The following is a 27,758-nucleotide window of genomic DNA, read 5'->3' as shown; positions in this document are numbered from 1 at the left end:
CCCTCAGGCCTCCCCATAGCCAAGTGAACTCTATTCATTAAGCCTGGTCCCACTGGAATAGTGCAAAGTTTGATGTAACCAGTAAGAAAAGCTCTTCCAAATAAATACGAATAATCACATTTAGAGGACAAAGGAGTGAGTGTCATGTTTTGAGGGAACAGTGATTACTAACCATATAATTAACGGTTTACAACAACTCAGAAAATTGTATGCTGCTTCCACAAATATCAGCTTCCACTACAATGAGTCATATTTACCAAAGCATTCTTTTTTCCTTTAAAAAGAAGCCAGCAAGTCAGTTCTGCAAATTCCCTCTAGTTTTAGTTCTAACCTTTTCCTCACGGCACACTCCCCAACCGCTTGAAGCCACCTCACCTCGGACATACATTTAGCCAAGGAGAGCAGAGTTGTCCTAACAGGATATTGCACGTATCATCCCACGTGTGAGGAAGAAACCCGGGGTACTAGCCCTAGGCTCCTATTATCCTCCAGCTTGAGGTTGTACAAAACATGCCAGGCCAGCGTTAATAGCCATTAGTGTCCCTTCAACACACTGAAGAGAAGACTAAATGCTGTGTAAGTCAAGCCCAGTCAAAAGCTTACTTTCCCAGAATCATCTGTGAGTCAGGGAGTTTGTGTTTTTTTTGGGGGGATAGGTGGGGGGTACTGAGGACTGAATTTCTAGTAACTGAGCCCCATCCCCAGCCCTATTTTGTATTTTATTTAGAGACAGGGTCTCACTGAGTTGCTTAGGGCCTCCCTTTTGTTGAGGCTGGCTTTGAACTGGTGATCCTCCTGGCTCAGCCTCCCAAGCTGCTGGGATGACAGACGTGTGCCACCATGCTGGGCTTGAGTTGGGGAATTTTAAGAAGGTAATTTACCCCATGGAAAAAAGGACATACAGGCCTTTTCTCTAATGTCTGGGTCAAATGAAAGGAGGGCGACACAGGAACCCAAGTGCTGGGCATTCCACCTTCATTCTCCTTCCCGTGGCTCCCAGAGGCAGGCGCCATGTGAGAGAAGGAAGGATGAGAGGGAATACCAGGCAGGGAGAGCACAATTTTTTTAGCACAAGCCATCTATTTCTGGTAAGTTTTTTCAACTTCCTGAAAAGGAAGATGGGTGAAATATTTTCTTGACATCCTAGAGCTGATCTTGACCTTCAGGAGCCTGGGGCATGCCGGTATTTTAAAGAAACGACAGGAATGAAAGCATCAGCCCAAAGGAAACAAAGATACAGACAGCAGCCGACAAGTCATGTGTGGACACTCACCCGGGGAGGGCGGTGTTGGATCCTTGCTCGGGCCACTTTCTGCTTGTTAACAATGTTCATCAGCTTGAGAGCATCGGCGCCCTTCACGTACACCACTGGTCTTTTGAGTGGGTCTTCTGAGCCCTGGTTTAGCTGAGAAGCAGAGAGCCCTCGTTAGAAGATGGGCTGACTTTAAGAAGAGAGGACTGAGGACACAGCTCAGTGGAAGAGAGCTTGCTTAGCCTGTGCAGGGCCCTGGGCTCAATAAAAATAAAACAGCAAGAGAAAGGGGCTGGAAATCTGTATCTGGAAATCCTTGAAATCGTGAGGCAAGACAGCCTCGGGGTCCCCAAAAGGGCCGCTAAGGCTGATGGTTGCTGTAAGATGGGCTAGCCAGGCTGCCGGCCCAGAGGAGTCTTTGAAAATGTTTTGCACCCCAACTCCCTGGCTCTTCACCCCTCTCAATACACCTCCCCCAGGTAGGATGTCCAAATGCAGACAACTTACTTCAGCAGACAAGTTCACTAAAGGAAGTGCCTCTCTCAGGGAGATTTCAGGGTTGGTGTGGCGCGAGTTTACCTGGTCGATGGCTTCTGGGTTTTCAGACACATCAAAGATGACTGCAGTAGCTCCCCGCTGCACTGCTCGCTTGGCCTGGCAGAGGGAAAAAGAACAGGTTGGCAACTCTGGTCCTCTGACCTCACCAATGTTGACCTTGGACATCAGGCCTGTATGTGAAAGCAGACTGACAATAACCAACTTGTGTGGCTCTGGGCAAGTTACTCAGCTTTCTTAAGCTTCAACTCTCTCATCTGTAAAATGGGACAATACCACCTACCTGGTACGCATATCCTAAGAACCAGATGAATTACAGGTAACTGGGTACTCGATAAGCCTGTCTCCTCAACCAGCCCTAACATTAACAACAAACAGCAGATCAACAGACACACTGATATCAGTGTTTTCTCTGGTGAACACTGAGCCTTTAGCAACCAAGGCAAACACCTTTGGTCCATCTCTGTGGTCCTTTTCTTCCCTCCCACATCACCTAGTTGGAATAGCATGTTGATTATTTCTGAATGAATCTCAGAATGGTCACTTTTAATTAGTGACACAAGCTGAAGACCTCTGGAGACACTGTGTTGGGGGGAAGCTATGAGAAATAATTGTACATGGGGATTTAGAGCAGTTGGCTGCCAAACCTGGCTGCACATCAAAAACCACTTGGGAAGTTTGTAAAGCAGATTTCCTGGCTCAAACCACAGAGACTGATTCAGCAGGGCTGGAGTCAGGCCCAGGAAACTGAGTTCTATAAGCTTTCTGAGGGATTTGTATGATTCAACTACTTAGGGAACTACAGATCAGAGCGATGAGATTAGAAGGTTCAGAAACAAATGAGAAGTGAAAGGATTCTTTTTTTGAAGGGGGTGTGGTAGTGGGGAGAGGATTCCTTTCCATCCCAATGAACCTTCTAATTTCACATCCAGCCAAGTGGACAACAGGGCAGAAGCAGTGGAAGAACTAGACTATAAGACAGACTTTTAGGAGTCTGAATCTTGTTAAGGAAGTGACTCCTCTAAAAAAATGTGGGGGAAAAACAAAACAAAACCAAGACTGCTATATGCTATTAGATGGGCAAGTGATGGAAAGTGTTCAGAGGTCAATACAGGCACCAAAGGCCCGAGTGCTTGAGAAAGAATAAAATCTGAATTCCTTCCACAGGAATAATGGCTCTATATTGACGTGGCCAGTCTAATGACTCCACTGGACCACTAGAGGGCAGCCTCATCCCACAGCTTTTAAACCAGTTTCCTGCACTTGGTACCAAACAAGCAGGACCAAAAACCTCTTCAGTGGTTCTCCTGGGCAAGGCACATTCCTCAGCAGTTTAAGAAGCTCTGGCACCCTAGTTGCTGTGCTGCAGAATCTGTCCCTGTTCTGCAGGAGAGACACACACACTCTCTCTCTCTCTTTTTATTTTTTGCAGTACTGGGACTGAACTCAGGAGTGCTTTACCATTGAGCTATATCTGTATCCCCCATTTTTTTTGAGACAGGGTCTCACTAAATTGTCCAGGCTACCCTCAAACTTGTAATCTTCCTGTCTCAGCCTCCTAAATAGCCAGAATTCCATGTATGTGCCACTGTACCCAGCTCTTCTTTGAAAAATCGAGGTGGAATATATTAAAAGTCTTGCCTCTGGTCTGGTCCACCCCACCCTGTTTTACAATGGAATTCTGTACTAGAAATCAGGAGTGAATCAATACTGGGGGCTATTCCCAAGCAAGTTACAGAATCTCTTTCAGCATGTCTCAGTTTCCTTGTCTGTCAAAGGAGGTGGATGCCCATGTAATTATAACTAGGGTCCCTTTGAATTCTCAGTCTTGGCCATTCAACAGAGAATCCAGAGTAACTCAGAACAGCAATGTCATGTCCTCCAGCAAGAGGAGATAGGTGGCAGAATTGAGAAAATATAAGGCCAAGGTAGCACTGATTTCCTAGTTTGAACAGTGAAGAGGGCAGGTGGCAAATAAGGTGCTTCCATTCCACTTACAGCCCGATTTCAGATATAGCCCAACCAGCTCATACACAGGAGCCAAGGACAGACACCATGTTTAAGAAAATGCTTAATTCTCATAGTTTACTTTTAAAGTCATATTTAATGCAGACTATTAAAACATTTATATTTCCTGCATGTACCAGGACTGGACAGGAGGGGAGTTAGCTCAGAACCCTATTGGAAACCTGCCTGTCAAGAGCCAGCTTAGGATTTAAAATAGCCTGTGAATAACCCATACTTAAAAAACATTCTTTATTATAATTTCCCCAAAGCAAATTTAAAAAGTACACAACATTTCTTGGTCACACTTTCCCTTTGCTCATTTTTAGTTAAAAAACTTGATGAGGCAAATTTCTTGAATCAATCTTCATACCTTAGAGCATCTCCCATTTTACCAAGTCAATCTTGAGCCAGGATATTATTTCAAAATAAACCTAACCCTAGTTGGGAGATTGTCCATAGTGTGACTACTACAAACCCAGTCTCCATAGTACCACACACTCAGTGTCCAAAACTCTCGAGGCTACTTGAAAGAAAGGATGCAGCCTGTGGATATGGCTAGATTAAGGTCACTGGTCGCTGGTCCAGAGGGCTGTTACCCCTAAAAACTGCACAGACTGGAGTGGAAGGGAGAGTAAGAGAAGGCTGTGACAGCAGAAAAAAGGTGGGACATTTTGGCAGGCACAAGAAGAGCTCCTGCCTTGATGACCTCTGTATACCCTTCCCACAGAGGGATCTTCAAATCCTTCATCACCTATGCTGCTTTGATCCTCACTGCAGGCCCCACCTGTCAGCAGGTGACTGGAAGCCCAGCGGGCAGAATGCTAAATAAAAGGTTGTCATGGTCCTTACTCTTTCCAGGGTTGCAGAACCCAAGGTAGACAACGTCTGCAGTCACTGACAGCAAACGGCAATATCTGAACACAGATCCATTTTGAAAACATAAAATTTGAACCCTTATAAGAGGGGGGCCTACTGTGGTTGGCACTTATTGTTCCTATGGTAACTCAATTAACATTTTTTTAAAGGGGGGGGGAGAGAGAGAGAGATGAGAGAGAGAGAGAGAGAGAGAGAGAGAGAGAGAGAGAGAGAGAGAGAAATTTTTTTTTTAATATTTATTTTTTAGTTCTCGGCGTACACAACATCTTTGTTTGTATGTGGTGCTGAGGATCGAACCCGGGCGGCACACATGCCAGGCGAGTGCGCTACCGCTTGAGCCACATCCCAAGCCCTCAATTAACATTTATTAAAACTGAAAGACAGCCAGATGGGATCATACTCTTGATTGCCATTAAAAAAAAAAAAAAAAAAAAGTGTTCCCGACCATGGATGTGGTTTCCCATCAGGAGGTCTATAGTGTCCCAATGCCAAGGGTATTCTGATTAGAAAGGTCCCATGACCTTTCTCATAAACATAAAGCCTAGAGGCCAGCACTTCTCATAAATCCTACTTAGGGGAGGCTGAGGCAGGAGGATCATGATTTCAAAGCCAGCCTCAGCAACAGCAAAATGCTAAGCAACTCAGTGAGACCCTATCTTGAAATAAAATACAAAATAGGGGCTGGGGATGTGGTTCAGTGCCCCCGAGTTCAATCCCTAGTACCCCCACACCCCAAAAAAGAAAAGGAAAAAAAGAAATTCCAATCAGGAATAGATCTCATGTCCCCCTTCCCACCAAGTATACAGTTACATTCAGACTGGTTTGGGGCTTGGACCCATAGAATACGTGCTCCCTGGAGTCTCTGGAGCACAGAGCCCAGTTTTTAACCTGTTTGCCTATTCCTTTGCCAAACACCTGGGGTGTGGTGTCCCCAATGCCTAAACTCTCATTGTAGGAAACCAGACAGAATATAATCTTAATCCAAATGATGATAGAAAATCTCTTTTGTCCCAAATTCCTAATCATAGGATAACCAAGGAAGCTTGGATTCTCAGAGATAACATGGGCTCTTTTGGGAAGTTCCACATATGGGGGCTCCAAACAGGCTTTTTTTTTTTTTTTTTTTTTTTTTTGCATTTCACTTTTTCTAAATACTTATCATAAGCTTTCAATGAGTCATTAAAAATCTTATATTTTTTTCTCCCCCTGTGCAAGTCAGGGCGTAGAACCCAGGATCCCCATGCATCATAGGCAAGTGCTCTACCACTGAACTATATCCCCAGCACTGTTATCACCCTTCTTGTCGCAGCTTTTAAAAATAATAGTGTGGTTTACATCCTTCCATGTTCTCCTTTAACCCATGCATTATTAAGAATAAAATTAAGGGGGCTGGGGTTGTGGCTCAGTGGTAGAGTGCTCACCTGGCATGTGCGGGACCCTGGGCTTGATCTTTAGAACCACATAAAAATAAATAAGTGAAATAAAGGTATTGTGTCCAACTACAACTAAAAAAATAAATATTTAAAGAAAAGAGTAAAATTAAGAATAAAATGTACATGTATTACGTACACACAGCAAAATGTACTTCAAAATAAATTGGATGTGCGCTGCTCCATATCTGCTATTTATTCTTTACCTCAATAATTTTCTCAACAATATTATAGGCATTGATGTAGGAAAATGTTCATTCTTGGCAGCTACACATATAACTCCACTGTACGGTTATGTCGAAGCTTATTTAATGACTGTCCCTCTGACAAGGGCACACAGGGATATCTACCTTTTCTCTTAGTATGAACAGAGCTGTATCCATATTGTAATTAGTTTGGTGGCATTTGCCCTTAAAATAGCTCTGAGTGGTCCTGCTGAGGGAAAAGGGTATAGACATCCTATCTCCAAACACCCTGCTTGAGTGGCCAGCACACCCTTGGAGCCTAACAGAGACTCCTAGAAGCTAGGAAGTAGATCTTGCAGACCATGTTTGTATACCCCATAAAGCCTAACAAAGCAGATTGCCCTGGGCATGGTCCATACTCAACTAATTAACACAGTAGGTGGGAACAGAGTTTAATTCTTTTATATCCACTTATTAATTTAGTTGTTCAACAGTAGTTATTAACCAGTTACTATGTGTGCTAGCCCTTGGGAAAAGGTCCAGCAGTGGACAGCAAGCAGTGACAAACCTCTGTCTCCATAGAGCATGTCTTCTGCCTCTGGGGCCAGCAGAGACCTCTCTGAAAAGGCTGGGAGTTCACCAGGGAGAGTCAGTGTTTAGTACCAAGAACAAATAGGCATCAAATCAAGAACATAGGATCACTTCTCTCATGTCTCCATAGCAGTTTTTCCTCATTAGTGTCCTTAGGGAAATGCTGCCTCTGATATTAATGTTCGAGAGGCTCCTATCTATCCAGCATCCCAAACTTTTGGACACAAAATCCCTTTTCCAGCAATGTCTGTGAACACCCTCTCTTCCATGAAGTAGGCTTTGGGACCAATGCTCCATGGCAGGTGGTATGCTTATGTGCAAGGGGTATCATCTCTAATTTCTCTCCCACTCTCACTCTCACAGGTAGTGGATGTTGGGTCATGATGGAGAATCTACATTTTTTTTTTTTTTTAAAGAGAGAGGGGGAGAGAGGGGGGGGGAGAGAGAGAGAGAGAGAGAGAGAGAGAGAGAGAGAGAGAGAGAATTTTTAAATATTTTATTTTTTAGTTTTGGCAGACACAACATTTTTGTTTGTATGTGGTGCTGAGGATCGAACCCGGGCTGCACGCATGCCAGGCGGGCGCGCTACCGCTTGAGCCACATCCCCAGGCCCGAGAATCTACATTTTGATCTGAAAGCTAACTACTAAATAATATACCCACCTACAATTTATATGAGATGGATACTGGTATGAAAACATCCAACTACACAGTTCATCTGACAATTTAAGAGGCCCAAATCATCCCAAGAAATTCTAAGGAAGATACCAGCCAGGACCTTGTAGAAGTGTCTGCCATAACATACCTGCTGCTGTCTTGGGTGAGGATATCTTGCTTAATAAGGAGCAGACTCTTTCCGTTTGACAGTGTGAGCATTTAGGGAGGCTCTCCTCAGGCAGACTTACATTCAGCAGCTTGCCCCAAGGGGCAGAGACGGGACTGTAGAGAAGTCAGAATGGCACCAGAGTCCCAGGGCTTGGTTTCCATGACTTGGCCATCAGCCTTCTGTTTCAGCTTGGATCCCCAAGTTACTTGTGCAGCTGTTTCCAGAGCAGAGCACACTGTCCTGGACATCTGAGTCATCTCCTACTCAGGCCAATGTGGGTGCAAGGGGTCTTGCCATAGGCTTGTAACTGTCCCTCCTACAACCTTTCCTTTCCTTCAACTTGAGTTTCTTCCTCAGGAGGTGCCTGTGCCCTCCCTGTCCTCTGCCCGCATCAGTATACACATCTGCTTACCCAGTTATACTGTCTTCTCAATTCATCCATTGTTTCCCATCCCCACTGCTGCCACCCTGTCACCTTGTGAGTCAATCACATGTTGCCATGGGGGCTCCAGTCCACCCTCCTCCAGCACAGCAGAGGCTTTCTAAATCATGGATGTGACCTGCCTACTCTCCCATTTCTGTACTGCTCCTAGGGAAGGATCTCATCTCCTGGCTGCTCATTGCTTCTGAACTCAACGCTCCAATTTCCAGCCTCGAGGGGGCTGGGACTCCATTAGTTCTCTGAACCCCCAGGGGCTTTTCACTAATGCACACACCACCGCCCCTTAGATTCCTCTTTACCTCTTCTAACTCTCCTTGGCCAGGGCAGTGGGGTTCCCAGGAGCCTCCCTCGGGGCTCCACTGCAGCACTTATGACATCACACTGTAATTATTTACTTCAAATGCTTCCCTCACTAGAGGGCAACCTTTGTGTCAGACTTCTTTCCTGCTCAATTCCCAGAATTCAACAAAGGGCCTGACACTGGGTAAATGACCAAAAAATCTTGCTAATAGACGTAAAGAGGACCAGCTTTTGCCAGACAGTTTGGCGTCAAACACCTGGGCCTGCTGTGTACAGCACTGACTGTGGCGTGGACCGCCTGGTCTCCTCTAGGCTGCTGTGACTCTTGGGTCAAGAAAGATCGTTCTCTACCACGTCTTCTTGAAGTGGATATTGCTTGCACTTCAGGAGTTGACTTCTTAGTAGCCACAAAATCTTCTGCTCTCTATTTGCTGATCGGTTATTTTATTAGCAGGAATCACCTGCTCTCTTGGGTCCCTGAGGCGTGGGGCACACACAGCTTAACAAAAATAAACTGGTTTCTTTTAAAGGACATACAAAGCATATGATTTTATCAAGTCAAACTTTTCCTTTCTTTCTTTCTTTTTTTTGATCCCAGGGATTGAACCTAGGGGCACTTAAACACTGAGCCACATACCCATCCCTTTTTGGTATTTTATTTAAAAAAAGGATCCAACTGAGTTATTCAGCGGCCCTTTTAAATCTGCCTCCTTTGGCCATTGCCTGCCCCGACTGATCTGACACTCATGATCCTTCTGCCTCAGCCTTCTGAGTGCTGGGATTATGGGTGTGCGCCACCGCACAAGGCCTCAAGTCAAACTTGTAGACTGCTACCCCTAGGTAGGCACTTTGTTTCTGCCTTGCTGTGGATCTTTCTCAGGCCCTAGGTATCTGTGCATGCTCTTCTCTGGATGTCAAAGCTCTCAGAAAACAGCCTCTGCACAAAACTGTGTGCAGGCATCAAGTTTGTTCTTCCCCTCTCTGAAGGAACATGAACCTTCCTTAGTGTCTTCACCTAAGAAAAGCCAGCCAAAGACCACCCTTGGACATGTCCACAGGACAGAATGTACCAGACACATGCTTTTAGAGCTTCCACCCATTATCACTAGAGGAACTAGGCTTTCCTTTGGCCTAGAAGATTGATGGAGTCCATCCTCCAAAATGAGAGGAGAGTGGGACTTGAGTCTGCCCTCCCTACCAGATTCGAACATCTGGTTGGACTGGTAGAAGATTTTACAGCTTCAAAGTTCCCAACTCAATGGTGGCCTAATTTGGGGTAATCAGAGACCAAAGCACTGGCTTAAGAGACATGTCCACCTAAGGCCTGAGCCTACAGAAATGCAGGGCAGCAATAACAAGCCCTGTTTATGTTGCTGTGGTGGGGCCTGCTTCTGTGGTCAGGGAGGGGTGAGAGACCAACTAGCCAGCCTGGGGACTGGCCACGCCCAACACCCACAGGTCTTTCTTGGCGGGTCCTACCCAGTCCAAACAGTCAGGCTTACTGGGTCCTTTTATGCTTCTCCTTCTGGAGGCCACTAAGTGGATTTTAAACCCTCATTCCTTGCTTTTTCCTTCCCTCCTCCCCTAGTTCTTCACTTAGCATTGACCACCCAGGCACCAACCTCTTGCACATTCTGGTTAGCTGCTGTTCCCTGAAGCATGAGTCACTGTATGACATGGGACGCTCGAGCTAGTCAAGGGGGCTCGCAAAGCCTGTCTTACCAAGGGCCCTGTTTTCCAACAGAAACCTTTCATTCCATAGGAAATGAGGTCACACACCACAGCACAGGGGTAACTGGTGAGAAAAACCTGGTGCCAAGGGGGAGGGCGACAGTGTGAGAAAGGGGGTGTGTTGGTAAATCAGGCACCAGGGGGATCACCTGCGCTTTTGAGTAATTCATATGGGGTAGGGGGCACACAGCAACAAAAATAACCTGGTTTCTTTTAAAGGACAGAGAAGGCATATGATTTTATCAAGTCAAACTTGTAGAGCATTTGGCTAGTTTACTTTCAGACTTGGAGTTCCCAATTCACTGCTTAAGAGACTAACACACAAAAGGGCCCCAAGGTAAAGGAGGATAGGGCGGGAGGCCTGGGCAACTGGGCAGGGTCACTTCCCCCAGGAGTGGGTGTTATTGCACTGCTGCCCGTTCCACCGGCTCCTCGCTCCAGGGCTTGGCTGTAGCCCGGCCTGACCTTCCAGGTTTCCCTGGCAGGAGATCAAAGCACTGAAGCCACAAACAGCTCAGAACTCAGAGGCCCTGCGGCCAACACCACCCCCCCTCGAGATCTGCCCCCAGGTCCCTCCTCCCTCTCCACCTCCGTTGGTATGGGGGGGGGGCGCTCTCAGAGTCCCTCCTCTTCCCAAGCCTAGCTTCCCCAGGCTCCCACCGCCTACCCAGAGGGCTGGCCTTTGGGGCGGGCTGCTATCCGGCCTTCTCGCCCAGAAAATACCCTCCTGGCTGGCGGCATTCCTCCCCACAGGGAGAAGATATTTCTCGCCATAATTAAAGTCATTAAGCCTCCAAAGGCTCCCATCGGCTGCAGGTTCTGAGCTCCAGAATGAAGATGATACATTTTAAGTCCTAGTTAAGATTATGCTGATCTATTTAGGAGACATGTAACAGCGAGCATTCAGTGGTTAAGTTAGTGGTTAAGGCTGCCTGAGTTTAAACAAGGTGGGTTTTTCTCAAAATATGTAGCACCCCCCCACACTTAATCTCTCCTAATTAAAGTAGTGGACAGGAAGGCTAGAGTCTGCAGCTGTGTCACCAGTACAGGTTGGTACCTTTTCCATAATCAGAAACTACTGGGTGTCAAACGGAAATGCACTTCCCTAGATCTTAATCTTAAACACAGACTTTCAGATCAGTTCCAAGAAACACAATGATCCTCTTTATTTTAACACCTAACAAGGAGCACCAAAAACCCGGGGGAACCTGTTCACACCCTCCAGTTCCACTGATACTACTGGGTGAAGGATGTCATGGAAAAAATGGCTACAGAGCTGTCCACACCTGGAAGAGAAACTTTTGGAAACAACTACCTTAGGTTGAGCTCCCCAAGTCCCACTTCAAGCCAAACAGTAACTAGAAACTTCACAAAGGACCTCTGCTTTCTATACATGTGGCAACTAACTAATATAAACAAATGTTAATTAGGTGGCAAAATCAGGCTTAACAAGGAACAATGGGGCCTGCAAATCTGCACACTCCATAGCAGTTCTTCCCAGATGAAGACAGGCCCCCTTGAGGGCTGGGCTTCTTGCTGCAGTGGTCTTGGTTCTTAACCTTGGCCCACCAAGGAGGCAGTGGGGGGAAGGAGCTAAAAATATAACCATGCCTGGGCCCTCCTTAGAGATGAGTTTGATATGGTAGCAATATTTTTCTAAAAGTTTTCCAATTAATTTCAAAATTCAGGAGGGTAGAAAACATTCATGCAACCTGAAATTGCAGTGAGCCTCCGGGGTGAATGTCCATGGCACACCCTGATACGGCTGGACAGGTGTAGCTCAGGGGTTATCCAACTAACACTCCAGCAATATTCAGGATGAGGCAAAGGAAGTCATTACAGCATTCCCGAATCAGGTGGTAAACTGATGTACAAAGCAGGATTATTTTGCTTATGCAATTTTGTTATTTTTATTAAGAGGAAAGCAATCTGAATAAAAATGTGTATGCCTGAGACATCTATGGGGCTTAAGACACAGGTTAACAAACCATCAAGTACAACATATCCTGCCCTAGACACATACACCTCCACAAAACCCTCAAAGGTTAAGTTTCAAGTGAGATTCTCTCGTTCTTTGGAGCTCCTCACCAAAGCGGTTCAGGTAGCCAACAGACACTTGGAGAGGTCTCAAACAGGTGTTGGTGGATCACTCCAGCCTCCAAAACCAAGCTCTCTCCTTTGGAAGAACAGTAGCTGCCATCCAGTCTGCCCCCAGGAGGACAGTCCTAGAAAAGCAGGCTCATAAGGGCTGGAAACCAGCACAATAGGGTCATATTGGGGAATTGAGGGATCCTGGGAATGATCAGAAGTGGCTTCCCTTTGGACTCCTTACCTTGTGGCCAGAAACTTGGCCTTAAAGTATGCCCCACCCCTTGCCTCATAAAGGTCAGGGTGGGGTATGGGCCCAAAGCATGAGATTATAAGAAGGGGGAGTAAGAAATGAAAGCACCTAGCTGGGTACGGTGGCTTATGCCTGTCATCCCAGTGGTTCCGGAGGCTGAGGCAGGAGTTCAAAGCCGGCCTTAGCAAAATCAAGGTGCTAAGCAACTCAGTGAGACCCTGTCTCTAAATAAAATAAAGAATAGGGCTGGGGATGTGGCTCAGTGATGGAGAGCCCCTGAGTTCAATCCCTGGTACCCACCCGCCCCCCCAAAAAGAAAGGAAAGCACATTCAATGCTTTCAGACAGTACTGAATCTGCACATCAACTCTGCAAAAGAGGTAGTGCTGGCCCCATTTTATAGCTGGAGACTCCAAGATCACACAACTTGCCCTTGGGCACTCAGCCACAAAGTAGAAAGCTGACATTTGACTTAAGCCCCCTCTACAATCCAGGTCAGAGAAATACTCATCTTGACTCAGGGGTTTCTAAAGTCAAGCATGGTGATGTGTGCATATGTGAGCATGAATGAATGCTGAACCTCCAAGTGTTCAATTGTATAAACACTGACCTTCCCAGTTCACAAGGAATTCCAGATACCTCTTATCCCAACTCAGATGGACTCCCTTCTCTTCCACACTTCCTTTACAAATGTCATGCCACTAAATAGTCAACACGAGAATGATTTCCCCCTAGTTGCCTACCACACTGCATTACATCTAGCCTTACCTGGAAGGTGGTAGGCTGGAAATCTGTACTGGTTAGCAGCTTGAAGGCATGTGTCTACTTAGTCAGAAGCTTTTTCATTAGAAGGGGTCATACCATTGCCACTGCAGACACTGCACTGGCCCACGCCAGCTCACACAGTCTTTACCCTGTATACTTTTTTTTTTAAATTTAAATTTTTTTTAGTTGTAGATGCACACAATACCTTTGTTTTATTTATTTATTATTTTTACGTGGTGCTGAGGATTAAACCCAGTAACTCACACGTGTGAGGCAAGCGCTCTATCACTAAGCTACCACTCCAGCCCCCCACTGTACACTTTTTAACATCTATTTAAGTGGCTTCGAAAGTCACCTCTATACAACATTGTGTTGATACCCTTTTATCTGACTTTGTAGAACTTAAGAATGATACTATTTCATTATTTTTAAGCCCTATACCAAGATAATTTATAAAAACAGAACCAAATCCCTTTCTCTAGGGAAGGGCAGCCACAAGGTTCTCAGCCCCGCTATTCTTACCTGGTTTGATGACACCCCACCAAGGTGGCCTTGAAGTAGTAACACAGCTGGCCAACCCATTTTTTTTTTTTTTTTTTAAGCACTGCCAGAGACAGAGGAAGGACAGGGAGAGGAGTTGCCACTTCACACTGCTTGGTCTGAAATCCTAGTTTGCCTAACCAACTCCCCAACTGTGAGCACCTGATGATCTATCTTTATCTGCTTCATTTCCCCTTCTGTGCAATGGGGATGATGCTAATCAGATTCCTTGTGGGAGAGCTGACTGAGAAGACACCTGGCACCTAGTAAATCCCTGGGAATGATCACTATATACAACTCCCTCCTTTGAACACAGCACATACTTTTTGCATGTGTCCTTTGGGCACCTGGCCCTTCTCTGGACTATATGGATACAGGATTCCTCTCCAGGAAAAAGAGAAGAGGCATCCTCTGATCCCTCTTGCAGGCCCAGGATATATGCAAAGCAGGCAGGCATTCACGATAATGACTCTTATTTTTGAAGGTTTCACATACACACAGGAACATCACAGTGTAGGGCAAGAAATTATGCCACGGCACAAGTCAGGCACAGGATGCTCAGTGGCTGACCCTGGGGGCGGGGCACTGTTGAATATAATCCTCCACGGAGATGAGTGAGGGGAGCTGGCTGAAGGTGCACCTGGCCTCCGTAGGTTTGAGAGATCCTCAGATCAAGTCAATTCTTAGGTGCAACCAAGGTACATAACCACAAGACCAAGACCTTATGGGGGTTGGAGAGGAAGACATAGTGGGCTGGGACTGAACTTCTTAACTCTTGTTCCTTTCCTCCTAGAATGGTCAAATTCCTTTCTCAGCTATATTTTCAAGAAACCCGCTTATGCTATTCTAACTCAGACTTGAGGCAGCCCTGTAAAAGAGAAAATGTGCTTCCAAGTCAATAAACAACTGAATTTTTTTTTTTTTTTTTGTAATATCTGGGGAGAAAGAAACCCCTTTCTTCCAAGAGTAGAAGGCTAGGCCCTTCCCAATGAAAGGCCTCATGGACATTTACTATCCCAGGCATTCTGTGGTCACCAACTGCTGGCATAGCACCTGGAACTGATGCCAGGAGGACACAAATGTGGGCACAAGAGCAACTATTTTAGTCTAAACAGGGCAAGGTCTGAGATTCACAGATGACCCCTGGCTCAGGGTCCTGTATCCACTGGTAGGACAGAATGCAAGTTTCAGAAGGGTCTTCTGTCATAACAGGTTGATAAAAATTGGGAAAGATGAGAATCTCAAGGACATAATTTTCAAGTTTAAGACTCATTACTCTTTCAAAAAACACATGCTTTCTTGAATTAAGCCCTCAAATACACTCTGAGCTGAACTTCTTAAGTCACAGAACTTGTGTCAACCACCCAACTAATACACACTTCTCTGAAATAAGTCATGACAGCTTTGTCATTAGGAGCATTTTTAGTGATGGGGCACAGGTGTGGAGAGGGCTACTGGCTATAGCAGCTGAGGTTATGGGATAGGCTATAAAACAATATGAGTTAAACTACAAAAGTCATATTTTAGGGTCTAATTCAAAGAAATGGTGTCATGATCATACTTCTAAAGGCCAAAAGGTGAAGGTCTTTTCATAAGTACACTCTTGTTTTTTTTCCAAATGCATTTTAGTCCTGGCCTTCTATTTATTAATAGCCTTCACAATAGCAGTGATGATGGAAGGGGAAGGAGAGAGCAGAATAGGCACCACACTGGCCTTCCTCAGCCCAATAACTGACGCTAAAAAAAAAAAGAAAAAGAAAATTGACACTAATTGGGGGAAAAAGATGCTCCCAGACATGCTACCACGTGTCAGGGGTACAGCAGCAACAATCTTCACGAGTACTTCCTACTCCTAAGTTCACGGTCCATTGATGCCTCTGTCTGGGCTGCAAAGCAGTGGGAGGCAGGCCATCTGTGGGTTAAAGAAATAGAGCTAGACCAACGAGGGGACACATGGATCAACTGTGTGGGGCCACCTCAAAGATGCTCAACACAGTCTGGGATGGAGGAGCTTGGGTGGAGTGATATGGCTGGTGTGGTAAGGAAGGGTTTCATGGAGGCCAAGCAGCCTGAAAGGACAGAACAGAGGGCTGGCCAGGAGCTGGACACAGGGCATGCTGGTGGAACCAGCACAACCTGCAGTCACACCAAGTGGCATGGAGGGAGAGGTCTGCAAGGGCAACTCTGGGGTGCATGATGGCTTCGTATGATAGTCCACTCCCAAGGCCAACATGTCAGTGTCCACCCTTTCTCTTGGTAGCAGTCAGCATGCCCACAGCTAGTTTCCATCCAGCGTATCCAAGCAGTCCCTGTGGTTTTGGATCACTAGCTGAAATTTTACCTTCCCTGGAAGGAGTCCTGAACTCTCACCCAAGGCCTGGTCCTGCTGCTCTGTGTATCCAGGCAAAATGCTTTACTTTAGGCAACTGTCTTTTCCAGGATTCACTAATTCAACCAATATTAGGCATCTAACACAACGGTATAACTGCATGCCCCAAAGACCCAGTTCTAAAAGATTTAAATGTTCCTTCCATGGAACACAAGTAGCTATAGAAGGGATCCTACAAGCACAGCCATAGGTAAGTGCCCTGAAGGAGAGGAACTGCAGGACAGCAAGAAGAAAGGGGGGAAAGGAGGAAGGAGGTACTTCAGGGCCTGTGTCTCCACTTTCTACGAGGACTCAGCTGGTCACGCTGTGAAGGGTCTCCTCAACAGTGCAGGCATGCCGCCCGCGAGCCCCCGCTCACAAAATCTCCTCAATACCAACACTCCCACCCACCACACACGGGCAAGCTTTGTTACAGGAAGGCGGACCATAGTGTGAGAGCGGTTAACAGCACTGAGGACTGAAAAAAAAAAATAGCCAACGTCTTTAAAAGCATTATAATGAAGGTGACTAAGGGGACTACAGGCCACAGAAAGGTGGAGCTAGGCCAATCACTTCCTTTGGTCAATAATAGGTAAATGACTGTGTCTAAGGAAAGGACATCTTGCAAAGGAACATCTTAATCCCAGTAAAAGAGTAAAAAGGTTACATTAAGGGAGTCAGGAATAATCTCTACCAATTACTCAGAGCCCTTCCTGTTGGGGAAGTCTGAAGAGAACAGGAAGAGAGCTGGGTCGGGATCCAGGTGCTTAGGGTTTGTTTTACATCCAAGGGTTTGGCTGTCTGGTCTGTGGGTAAGTAGACAGAGCTACACCTATGGGCTTTATGTAACCCCCCAAACAAGCAGGTAATTGCAGAATATGCCATCGGTGGCTCAAGAAGGCAAGCATGCAGGACTGGCTGGCATCATTTTGAGGCTAAACAAATAAAACTACATACCCTCCAGGTAGCTGGGACACGTGAAAGCACTGTAAGCCAAACCCAGAAGGAGGACCGCAAACCACTCCCTTTGAGGATGAGTTTTGGCCAGATGGTCTCAGATGGCATAACTGAGTCGGCTTCCCCTTCCTGGCCACAAGGGCCAGTGTGGCACACCTCAGGAGACTGAGCTTGCTTTTCTCATTCTGGGACATGTGAAGCACCCTAAGGAGACTAAGCCTGCTTCTGCCATCCCAGGAGCATATGCGGAACCCTGAGGAGTTCCTGCTTCTCCTGTTCTGGGAGCGAGGGAAGAATCCCTGCAATCCTCATGCAGAGGGACACGGGGGTCTCTTAGTGACCCTGACTATGGTACATCTGCATGGGTTAAGGGCTTCTTAGCCTTGCTATGGGATGGAAAGAACAGCTAACCCACACCTGAGATTTGCAAAGGAGACTGCGACTTTCCTGAAGTCAGCAGGGGAGGGCGCTCAGAGCCAACCGCTTCCTGTCAACTCTGAGCCTCTACTTTTTATACTCCATTAAGTCTTGCAGTGTCCAAGTTTTTGTTTGGCAAGGGCCAGTGGGGGATCAGAATTTAGGGGAATTCAATGTTAGTTTTCCAAAAATAACTTTAAAATATACTAGTTAGTAAAAAATGTTACCATTTTGTGTATTATTTCAAACAATCACCATTAAAACATTACTAAGAGATATGAAGCCATATCTCTTAGTAAGGAATTTCTTAAAAACCAATTTGTTAAAGAAAGGTTGACTATAAAGGACTTGGTAGCAGATGGGTGTAAGTTAGATCAGAAGGGAGATGGAATCTTGAAAAGAGTGTACATGAAAATAATTTCAAATGTACCAACTAAGTTCACTTAATAAATCTTAAAGTGAGTACTTTGGTAACAACAATAATTTCACCAATATACTGAATGCTTCTACTGGGACTGGGGCTTTTGCATAATTCAAAATCATAAGACTGAAAGCCAGAGGTTTTAATGGGGAACTTAGCTCCTGCCAGTCTGCTGGTCACACAGCCACACACAGCCACATGCCACCACAAGCACATGCTTGCAACGATGGGTAAGGACCAAGACTCAGAAACAATGGCTTCCTCAAGGCCCTCAGCCCTACTTCAATTTCCACCTGAAGAGAAAGTGTGTCTAGAATCAGGGTCTGACAGTCAAGAAGAGGTTAGGTCTGGGGGTCACGTTAACAGCTAGCAGACCAAGTTATAGATTAACTCATCACTGCCATTGCTTGGTTAATGGACAATTTGTAAATAACTTCAGTAGTTCTGCCACAAGTTCAGAGTAAAAAAAGCAGCATTTTCTCTTTTTATTTAAGACTTAAAAAGTCATAAAAAGGAATGGATTACTACACCACCAAAATGGATGACTCTTAAAATAATTTTGCTGAGTGAAAGCCAGGTTAAACATACATATTGTATGATCCCATTCCTATAAAATTCCATAAAATGCAAACCAATACATAGTAGGAAAAAGCAGATCAGTAATTTCTGGGGACTGGAAAGGATAGGAGAGAGGGATGACCAAGGGGAACAGAGGGAACTTTTGGGGAATGATAGATCTTCACCTTGATTATAGTGATGGTTGTGTGTGTGTGTGTGTGTGTGTGTGTGTGTGTGTGTGTGTACGTACGTACGTACAGGTCAAACTACCAATCTCTATACTTTATATTATTACTTATCTTTTCAACAAAGATATTTTTTAAAAAGCACCATGGCTGGGGGAGAATCCACAACTATTCTTTTCCCATTATTGTCTTCAAAAGCAAATCTATAATAATCCTTTATCATGTATATAACATTAATTTTAGTTAATATAGAAAAATTCTAAAGCCAATTTAAAAAATTGGGTATCTACAACAGTTTTAGTATTTTATTTACTCAGTAAATATGGATGAATGGGCTCTCTGCACTTCTCCCTGGTGAGCTGTGAGACCTGTGGGTCTGCTCCTTGACTTCCCTCACAGGATGGCCCCCAAACGCCAATCTTCGCTCCAGTCTCAAACAAAAAAACCCAAACTGCCTGCCACCCCTGAGCAGGCGAATTCATAGGCCTCTCTGGGTTTGCTGAAGGGAGAAAAAGAACAACAAGAAGCAATTGAACATATCGATGAAGTACAAAATGAAATAGACAGACTTAATGAACAAGCCAGTGAGGAGATATTGAAAGTAGAACAGAAATATAACAAACTCCGCCAACCATTTTTTCAGAAGAGGTCAGAATTGATCGCCAAAATCCCAAATTTTTGGGTAACAACATTTGTCAACCACCCACAAGTGTCCGCACTGCTTGGGGAGGAAGATGAAGAGGCGCTGCATTATTTGACCAGAGTTGAAGTGACAGAATTTGAAGATATCAAATCAGGTTACAGAATAGATTTTTATTTTAATGAAAATCCTTACTTCGAAAATAAAGTTCTCTCCAAAGAATTTCATCTGAATGAGAGTGGTGATCCATCTTCAAAGTCCACTGAAATCAAATGGAAATCTGGAAAGGATTTGACGAAACGTTCAAGTCAAACGCAGAATAAAGCCAGCAGGAAGAGGCAGCATGAAGAACCAGAGAGCTTCTTTACCTGGTTTACTGACCATTCTGATGCAGGTGCAGATGAGTTAGGAGAGGTCATCAAAGATGATATTTGGCCAAATCCATTGCAGTACTATTTGGTTCCTGATATGGATGATGAAGAAGGGGAAGGAGAAGAAGAAGAAGATGATGATGATGATGAAGAAGGATTAGGAAGATATTGATGAAGAAGGGGATGAGGATGAAGGTGAAGAAGATGAAGATGATGATGAAGGGGAGGAAGGAGAGGAGGATGAAGGAGAAGACGACTAATTGAACACTGATGGATTCCAACCTTTTTCTTTCATTCTTTTGTTTTTTTCTTTTGTTTTTTGTTTTTTTAATTCAGTCCCTGGGAGCAAGTTGCAGTCTTTTTCCCCCACTCCTCCCTATCCCCTTGTGCTCATTCGCCCTGTTCTTGAGGTCTCTTTTCTCAAACCATGCTTCTCAACTTATTTTGGGGGGAAATACCTTGAGCAGAGTTCAATGGGAAAAGAATCTCTACACCCTTCTGTTCTAAATTCATTTTTATCCCTTCCTGTCTCAAAAAACAAAAAACTGTATGGAATCAACACCACCGTGCTCTGTGGGAAAAAAGAAAAACCTTCTGCTCCCTTCACTCTGCTGGAAGTTGGAGGGTGCTAGGCCCCTGTGTAGTAGTGCATAGAATTCTAGCTTTTTTCCTCCTTTCTCTGTATATTGGGCTCAGAGATTACACTGTGTCTCTATGTGAATATGGACAGTTAGCATTTACCAACATGTATCTGTCTACTTTTTCTTGTTTAAAAAAAGAAAAAAAAAAACTTAAAAAAATGGGGTTATAGAAGGTCAGCAAAGGGTGGGTTTGAGATGTTTGGGTGGGTTAAGTGGGCATTTTGACAACATGGCTTCTCCTTTGGCATGTTTAATTGTGATGTTTAACGGACATCCTTGCAGTTTAAGATGACACTTTTAAAATAAAATTCTCTCCTAATGAAAAAAAAAAAAATGGATGAATGGGTAAGTTTGGCCAGTAGTGCAGAACCCACCTGGCCTCTGGGAAGCAGGCAGATCCTAGGTCAGCATACACAAGAGAATACTTCATCAAGACAAGGAAGATCAGTTGTGTGTGTACACTTGCTGCCCACTGTCAGGAGAGCTCAGTGGCCTGACCAAATTTTCTATTTCTGATTCTATCATATACTAAATAGAAGCCTTGGGGGAAATCACTTAAAATATGATCCTGGTTCTTTACCTGTAGAACTGGGATAGTGATGATTCTTTAAAGGGTTGTTAATGGCATTAAACAGTTCATAGTTGTAAGGTGCTTAGCATAGCCTGGACATATGGTAAATGCCACAATTCATAATAGCTATGATTACTACTTGATCTTTACTTCAATGAGTAATGGCACTAAGGTACTGACTGCTGCAAATCAGACAATACTGCTTTGAGCAAAGGGACTCAGAATGGAAGTCTAACCTGCATTTTATCCGTTTTTATAGTAATTGCTTTAGTGCAGTGTGATGGATGTGAATGGTACTGTTTTGTACTGCACTGACTTTACACTTCTGCTTTCATTTGGTGAACCAAAATAATCTCCAAAAGTACAAAAGTCTTCAAAATTGAAGATGCTCTCCTATGATCTTCCATCTTTCCAGGCTCAACTGGAAGTTATATGATGAACCTAAAGAATCAAGTATCTCCTCCTACCAAGTGTTAGAAGAATTCATTCATATCCCCTGGAGTAAACTGAAGAAAATGGCCACAATGTTTTGTGGTTCCTCCTAGCAAGGAATGAGTTTATTTCTCTCTCTTGAAGCCAGGCTTGAGCATGTGACTTGTGTTAGCCAATGGACATGAACAGATAGAATCCAAGCAGGGGCTTGGAAAGTACTCATGCTTTGGGCTTGGAGACCTCCATGTGAAGGAGCCTGGGCTAGTCTATCTGGGGCATTAGAGGCACAGCTGTCCCAGGTGAAGCTCCAAACAGGAGTGGTGCCATCTTAACCCATTCAGGCCCAGATGAACCACCAACTGACTACAGATGTCACCCATGCTGGCCAGGCCAGAGCTGCTCAACCAAATCACAAGCCGTAAAAACAAGTGTTTTTTTGGAATATTAAGTTTGAAGGGCAGTTCATTAGCAGCAAAAGCTAATTGATAGACCTGTGCTAAATGAATGCATGAGGTGGTGCTGCCTCACCTGCACTGTCCACTGTGCTTTTCCACCATCCTATTTACGTTCTCAAGTTTCTCCTAGACCCAGGTAGGTTTATGGAACCACCACCGTGTGAGCAGAGAAACCCGTGTTGTATAAGTTTCACTGTCTCTATTTGTTTGCCATTTCATCCTGTACATAATGCCCAGAGTTATTCTCTAGTCCTTTAGAGATTCGAGTCTGGACTCCTCATGTGATGTTCAAGACTCAGCTTAGTTTGAATTCAGTCCACCTGACCTCCACCATCCCCACATCTGCCTCCAGGCACTGTGTGCTCCAGCCACATAGTCCTACCATTTCTGAAAAATGAACACATTTCTTCTGGCTGTTAAAAATAGGACTGGGGCTGTAGCTCAGTGGTTTAGCGCTTGCATAAAACCCTCTCTCTGGAAATATTCCACTTTTAGGAATGGAAATGAATGAGGAGACTCCAGAGTCAGACTGTCTCTGCCTCTCACTGGCCCAGCCCAAAAGACCATATGTGGGGTCAAGAATCACTGCCGAATATTAGACGTAGACAACTGTTCTACTTATGACAGTGTTACTTCTCCTTCTAGTTTCAGGTTACTTGGGTGAAAATGTGTTCCAGAGGTAAAGTGCACCCCTGGGCACCCCCGCCTTGCCAATGCTCATGGACACCTCAGCTAAAGTCTTAGGAGAAAGTTCTCTAATCCATTACGACTGTCTTGGGCTCTCATCTTCCTTCAGGGAGCTTAAACACTACCTCACCTTCCCCAAAGCATCTGTTAAGGGTCGAGAGGACACTTTGCTGGTCTGATTTCCAGATTTTCATGTGAACTTGAGTTCGATGCACTGGGCAATCTGCATGGTCTGTGACAATGACCTTCTCCAGTGCCAGTGACATCATTTAGTAATGATCACTTAAATTCTTGCAACATAATTTAGCTCAGGGTGTAAGATACAAGCCTCAACAGCCAAATCAATTTTAGTTTTGATCCGTTTTTTCTTCTTCCTCCTTTCCTTCCCTTCTCTCCCCCTCTACCACCCCCACCCTTTTGTGGTGCTGGGGATGGAACCTAGGGCTTCCTACATGCTAGGAAGGCACACTACTGCTGAGCTACATCCCTGGCCACAATCCTTCCCTTCTTAAAGTCATTGGGAGAGAAAGAAGTCTGGAAGGAATAATATGAACTCAGAGCAAAACACCAAGACTAGATTTAAATTAAGCTTTAGACTTGTTAGGCTTTTCTGAGCATTAAAACTATGCAAAATATAAGTTTTAGGCAATTATTAGTAAAACTAAGGTATACATCTGTAACTATATATCTATACATGTCTATATGTAGATATATATATATATATATCTATCCTTTTACCTCACACAGCATATTATGCAACTTTCAGATAATTTAAAAGCAATTGTCACAAAACAGTCAAGTAGATAATATTTAGGAAGATACCTAAAATAAAGTAGCTAACTTTCTGTAAGTCTTGAGTGTCTTCCTTTCATTACTTGGCAGAGGATAATACCTAATATGGTAGCAAAGTGCTGTTTGATGGGTTTGAAAATGACAGAAATGACAGGAAGCAGTAGAGCACACCTCAAGCAGCAGATGTGCTGAAGATCATGTGCTAGAGCGGAGGTGGTAAGCTCTGATGTGGGACAGGCTGTGTACAGTGTCTCCCTCCTTCTTCCAGGAACCTCGACTTTGGGTTCTCTGCTCAAGGCAGCGGCTCTCCACTTCTCACTGTCAGTCTCAGAGCCACATCACAATCTGGATTGACCCTATTATGCGTTTGCATGTTGGTTGTCTCTGTGTCTCCCCTACTAATCGGGAAGCAAACGAAAGGAGGAAATTTGTCCACTTTCACCTATACAGGTAATTTCTAGAACACTGTGTGGGGCTATGGAAGTCCAATAAACATAAGAACAAATTCCATGGACTAGTATGTTCTACACTGAGCTTCCAAAGGGAGCCACTTAGTCAAGCTCATTGTATCCATGTTACTTTTAGGTAAAACTGGGAGGCCAGGGCATCTCAGCCTCCTGTCCAACAGGGGGTTGTGGCAAGACTGTCTGTGAAACAGCTTGGGAGGCTGAGGCAGGAGGATCATGAGTTCAAAGCCAGCCTCAGCAACTCAGGGAGACCCTGTCTCTAAATAAAATACAAAACAGGGCTGGGGATGTGGCTCAGTAGTTGAGTGCCTCTGAGTTCAATCCCCGATACCAAAATAAATACATAAATGAATGAATGAATGAATGAATAAATAAAATAAAATAAAAATTAAAAAAAGAAAAGAAAAGGAAGAAAAAAAACAAGACTGTGAGGTTAGCTTCTGCACCATGGAGTGGCAGCTGCTGAACTGCTCTTGGCCCAGGGATCCATTTATACTCAGGAATCACAAAATTCAGGCCTGCACTGCAACTTAAGCCAGGAGGCTGCTATTATCAGGGGATGCAGGGCATCGACAAGTGACTTCAACTAGGCCCACTGCTAAGCGGGGGTGCCATGGGGTGGTGGACAGGTGCATAATTCAAAAGCAAGAAAACCAGTGGTGATAACTATCTTTCTGTAAAGACTTTGACTAGGATTCTCACTGTTGTTACAACAGCACTTGGGATAGCTGTGTAACTTTACAGCAATACAGAAATGTCCAGAGCAGAAGGAAAAACACAGGGAAAAGATACGTAAAGAAAGATATTAAGACTTTTGCACTGTTTTCTCTGAGCATGGAGACATTTTTTACATTGTTAATAATGCCAGGCTATCCTGGAAAGGCTGCTATCAATATTCTGTGTTGCCTACAGTACTCTAACCCAGGTGCCAGGTCCACTCCAACCAGTCCCTCTGGCTATAAATCCAGTGTTATTCCATTTACTCCATATACTCGTGCTTTTATGGCCTATAGAGGTAATCCAAAATTCTGTGACATAATTTGATATTTGACACTTGAGTCCCTTTCCAAAGTCATGGACATCACAAATTTATGAAGGAATGATTTAAGCTGTTCATTAGTACAAATTTAAGTTGACAAGCAAGGTATCAGGGACCCTCTCCCACCCTCATTTTAATTTGATACAATTTTTGAATGAGCTGTGAGTGTGACCTGATAAAGGTTTCAGATAATAACCAAGGGGCAAAAGTTGCCACCGCATTCTGCCATTTGTACGGCAAAGAGCAACAAAACAAAATCAAGGACACAGTGGTAATTTTTTTTTTTTTTTAAGAGAAAGAGAGAGAGAATGAATCTTTTTTTTGTAGATGGACACAACATAATGCCTTTATTTATTTTTTTTTTTATGTGGTGCTGAGGATGGAACCCAGGTCCCGCCAGTGCTAGGTGAGCGCTCTACTGCTAAGCCACAATCCCAGCCCAGTAATGTTGTTTTTATTATTTTTTTAGAAGGATCAATACAGTATCAAAAAACTTGTTTTTATTATTTTTTTAAGTCTGTTTCCCAATAACTTTCTGTAGCTTCTAGAAGCCCCTAAAAATTAAACCAAGAATGAAAAGCTGGAACTGGAATAGTCATTAGCACGGAAGGGATCTTGTTCACGGTCATCACTGTGCCAGGCAGCACAGACTGGGCTACTTTCCTCCAACAAGCTGAAGCAGCCTACCCCAAGTGTAGAACTGAAAAACAAATGTCTTAGGATTCCCTGAAGCCTAACTTCAGAAACTATGAGCAAACCGAGGACTTTTGGGTAATAAGTGCAACAGACATGCATTCTTCTAGCATGTGGCAACCAGGAAGGGGTGGCTCTTTGGCAGCAGTGAGCTTCAACACTGGGAGGAGGCAGATGATCGATCAGAAATCTCTCCACGTGTCCTGTCACATATGCAGAACTGGAACAACCACCAACTGGAGGCTCAACTAACCCAAAGGGCAGAACCGATGTGCCAAGAAGAGTGGAGATGGGCTGGAAAAAGCAGGAGGCCTGGACCTAACTTGGGACCTGGACAGGGCAGTGGCTGGTGTCTGCAGGTCAGTGCCCTTTGCAGAGTCTCAGAGTATGCATCTTTCAAGTAGTGTATGGACTAGCTTCTATGAATGCAGATTTTTAAGGACTGTTTGGACAGAGCCCAGCCCAGAGCTCTGCACAGAACAGATGCTTGGCTCAAAAATGTAAATTTCCCTCAAAAGTTGTGTGCTCCCAGGTTTGCAAAGTGCCATTAAGTCACACCCCAGCCCCATCTCCTCACAAGTTTTAGAAGCACTAAGCCGTGAATTTAACAATTACTCTGAAAGACTGAAAAGCATGTCACAGTATTCACTTTAGTTATCTAGAATCATCTACAAGTGGCTCTGTAATTTACCAGCACTTTGATACTTTTGGCCCAGAGAGGCTCTGTTCATCTGCCTTTCCAGGGCCACAGAGAAGTAAAGTTGAGAGGGATCATTCATTCTAAGTCCCTATGGATACTAGGCAGGTCAACAAAACACCTACAATAAAATACCAGCACAGCATGTTCACCACCTGTGGGGTTCTTCTGGATATTCTGAGAACTAAAGGGTGATCAATTGGAACGGAGACCTCTATGCTTCACTGTCTGTATCTAAGAGCCAAAGAATTATGTAGCAGGCTGAAGAAACAGAGAAGGCCCTGCTGTCTATTTTAGTTCTACCATGGCTTTGGTACCTGGGGGCTCCAGTTCTCACTCCCTACTTTGCATTTTGCTCACATTTCTTTTTTTCCCCTTGCAAATGAAGAAGTTTCACTTGCAGTCCAAGCATGGATTCAGGTGTCACCTGGGTAGGGGCAGCATAAACTCAAACTTGGCCAACAACTTCAAACGATAGGCCAATCCAGGTGACACAGTCACTCTGGCCTAGCCCAAGGTCTTTTGTTTTGGATTAGGCTGGTTGCAGGGTCCCCTGGCTGTGGTGGGCCCACATTGTCAGCTTGTTGCTGCTTTCCCAAAAGAGGATCTTGTTACAAAGAGAAGCTGGAAATTTCTTTGCACACAAGCAGAGACATGGCGGCCCTGCAAAGGCCCCAGGGTAAGGATTAAAGAAAAACAAAATAGAAACCCTTCCATCTCTAATTAGGGTCTTCATTTGCCAAAGTGCCATTCCCCAGCAGGAGGATTTACATTCAAGTAGTTGCTTGGAGTTACTTGGAAAACGTCTCCCAGCAGGTCGGTTCCTCTGTTCAGGTTCCTTTGAGCCAACAGTTTCTGGTTACTTGGAGGAGTGCTGCCTACATATTGTTTTAACTGGCCTGGCTTCTGCAGCCAGCTTAGCTGTGTGAACAATCTCCCATTCAGAACTAAAGATAAAAGCACAGTTTGGTTGAAAAATCTTTTTTTTTTTTTTAATTTTTTTAAACTTGAGAATTATAGGTCTTGGAGCTGGCATTTCTTTCTCTCGGACATGGAGTGTTTTTCCCCCTCCGCCTTGGTTCTCAGCCAGCAAAGCCTGCATCCTGGAGTTCAGCCAGCCGCCAGTCCCTACTTCCTCGCCATTCACACCATGAGGCTGGTGGCAGCTGGCCATGGAGACGGACAGCAGCTCCCCATTTGCAAGAGGTTGACCGCAGAATAGTGTAGCCAGCTTGCTGGACCCCTGCGGCCAGCACAGGGCACCTCCTGTGCGGTCCCTTATCATTCTTTGTGTCCACAAGAGCCCATCTTCTAACACATCAAAACACTGGAAGCCTGGCCCAAGAAGCAAGAACTATCTTCCTTTCTGGAATTCTCAAGACAACAGTAAAGGATAAACCAAGACTCAGCAGGAAGTAGTAACAGTGTTCTGTGTGTGAAAAAAATTGCTAGGTGAGGATCAATTAAGGAGGAGGTGGAAGAGGAGAAGGAGGAGGAAGAAGAAACAACATAATGGCAATAAAAAGAA

The 27,758-nt window shown here is 44.6% G+C and overlaps 1 protein-coding gene and 1 pseudogene across 1 annotated transcript in view; one reads left to right on the top strand and one right to left on the bottom strand.

The window, feature by feature from the left end:
• Znrf3 (zinc and ring finger 3) overlaps positions 1–27,758 on the bottom strand; it is a 150,738-nt gene that overhangs the window by 11,154 nt on the left and 111,826 nt on the right. The window contains exons 3-4 of the mRNA XM_076865105.1: positions 1,832–1,906; positions 1,274–1,405 (exon numbers count right to left, since the gene is read on the bottom strand). Of these exons, the coding sequence (XP_076721220.1) occupies positions 1,274–1,405; positions 1,832–1,906 (207 nt within the window). The remainder of the gene's footprint in view (positions 1–1,273; positions 1,406–1,831; positions 1,907–27,758) is intronic.
• On the top strand, positions 19,146–20,067 carry LOC143406381 (protein SET-like; annotated as a pseudogene).

Source organism: Callospermophilus lateralis, chromosome 1 (genome assembly GCF_048772815.1).
Source record: "Callospermophilus lateralis isolate mCalLat2 chromosome 1, mCalLat2.hap1, whole genome shotgun sequence".
NCBI classification, from domain to species: domain Eukaryota; kingdom Metazoa; phylum Chordata; class Mammalia; order Rodentia; family Sciuridae; genus Callospermophilus; species Callospermophilus lateralis.
This window is presented reverse-complemented; position numbering and strand designations above follow the sequence as displayed.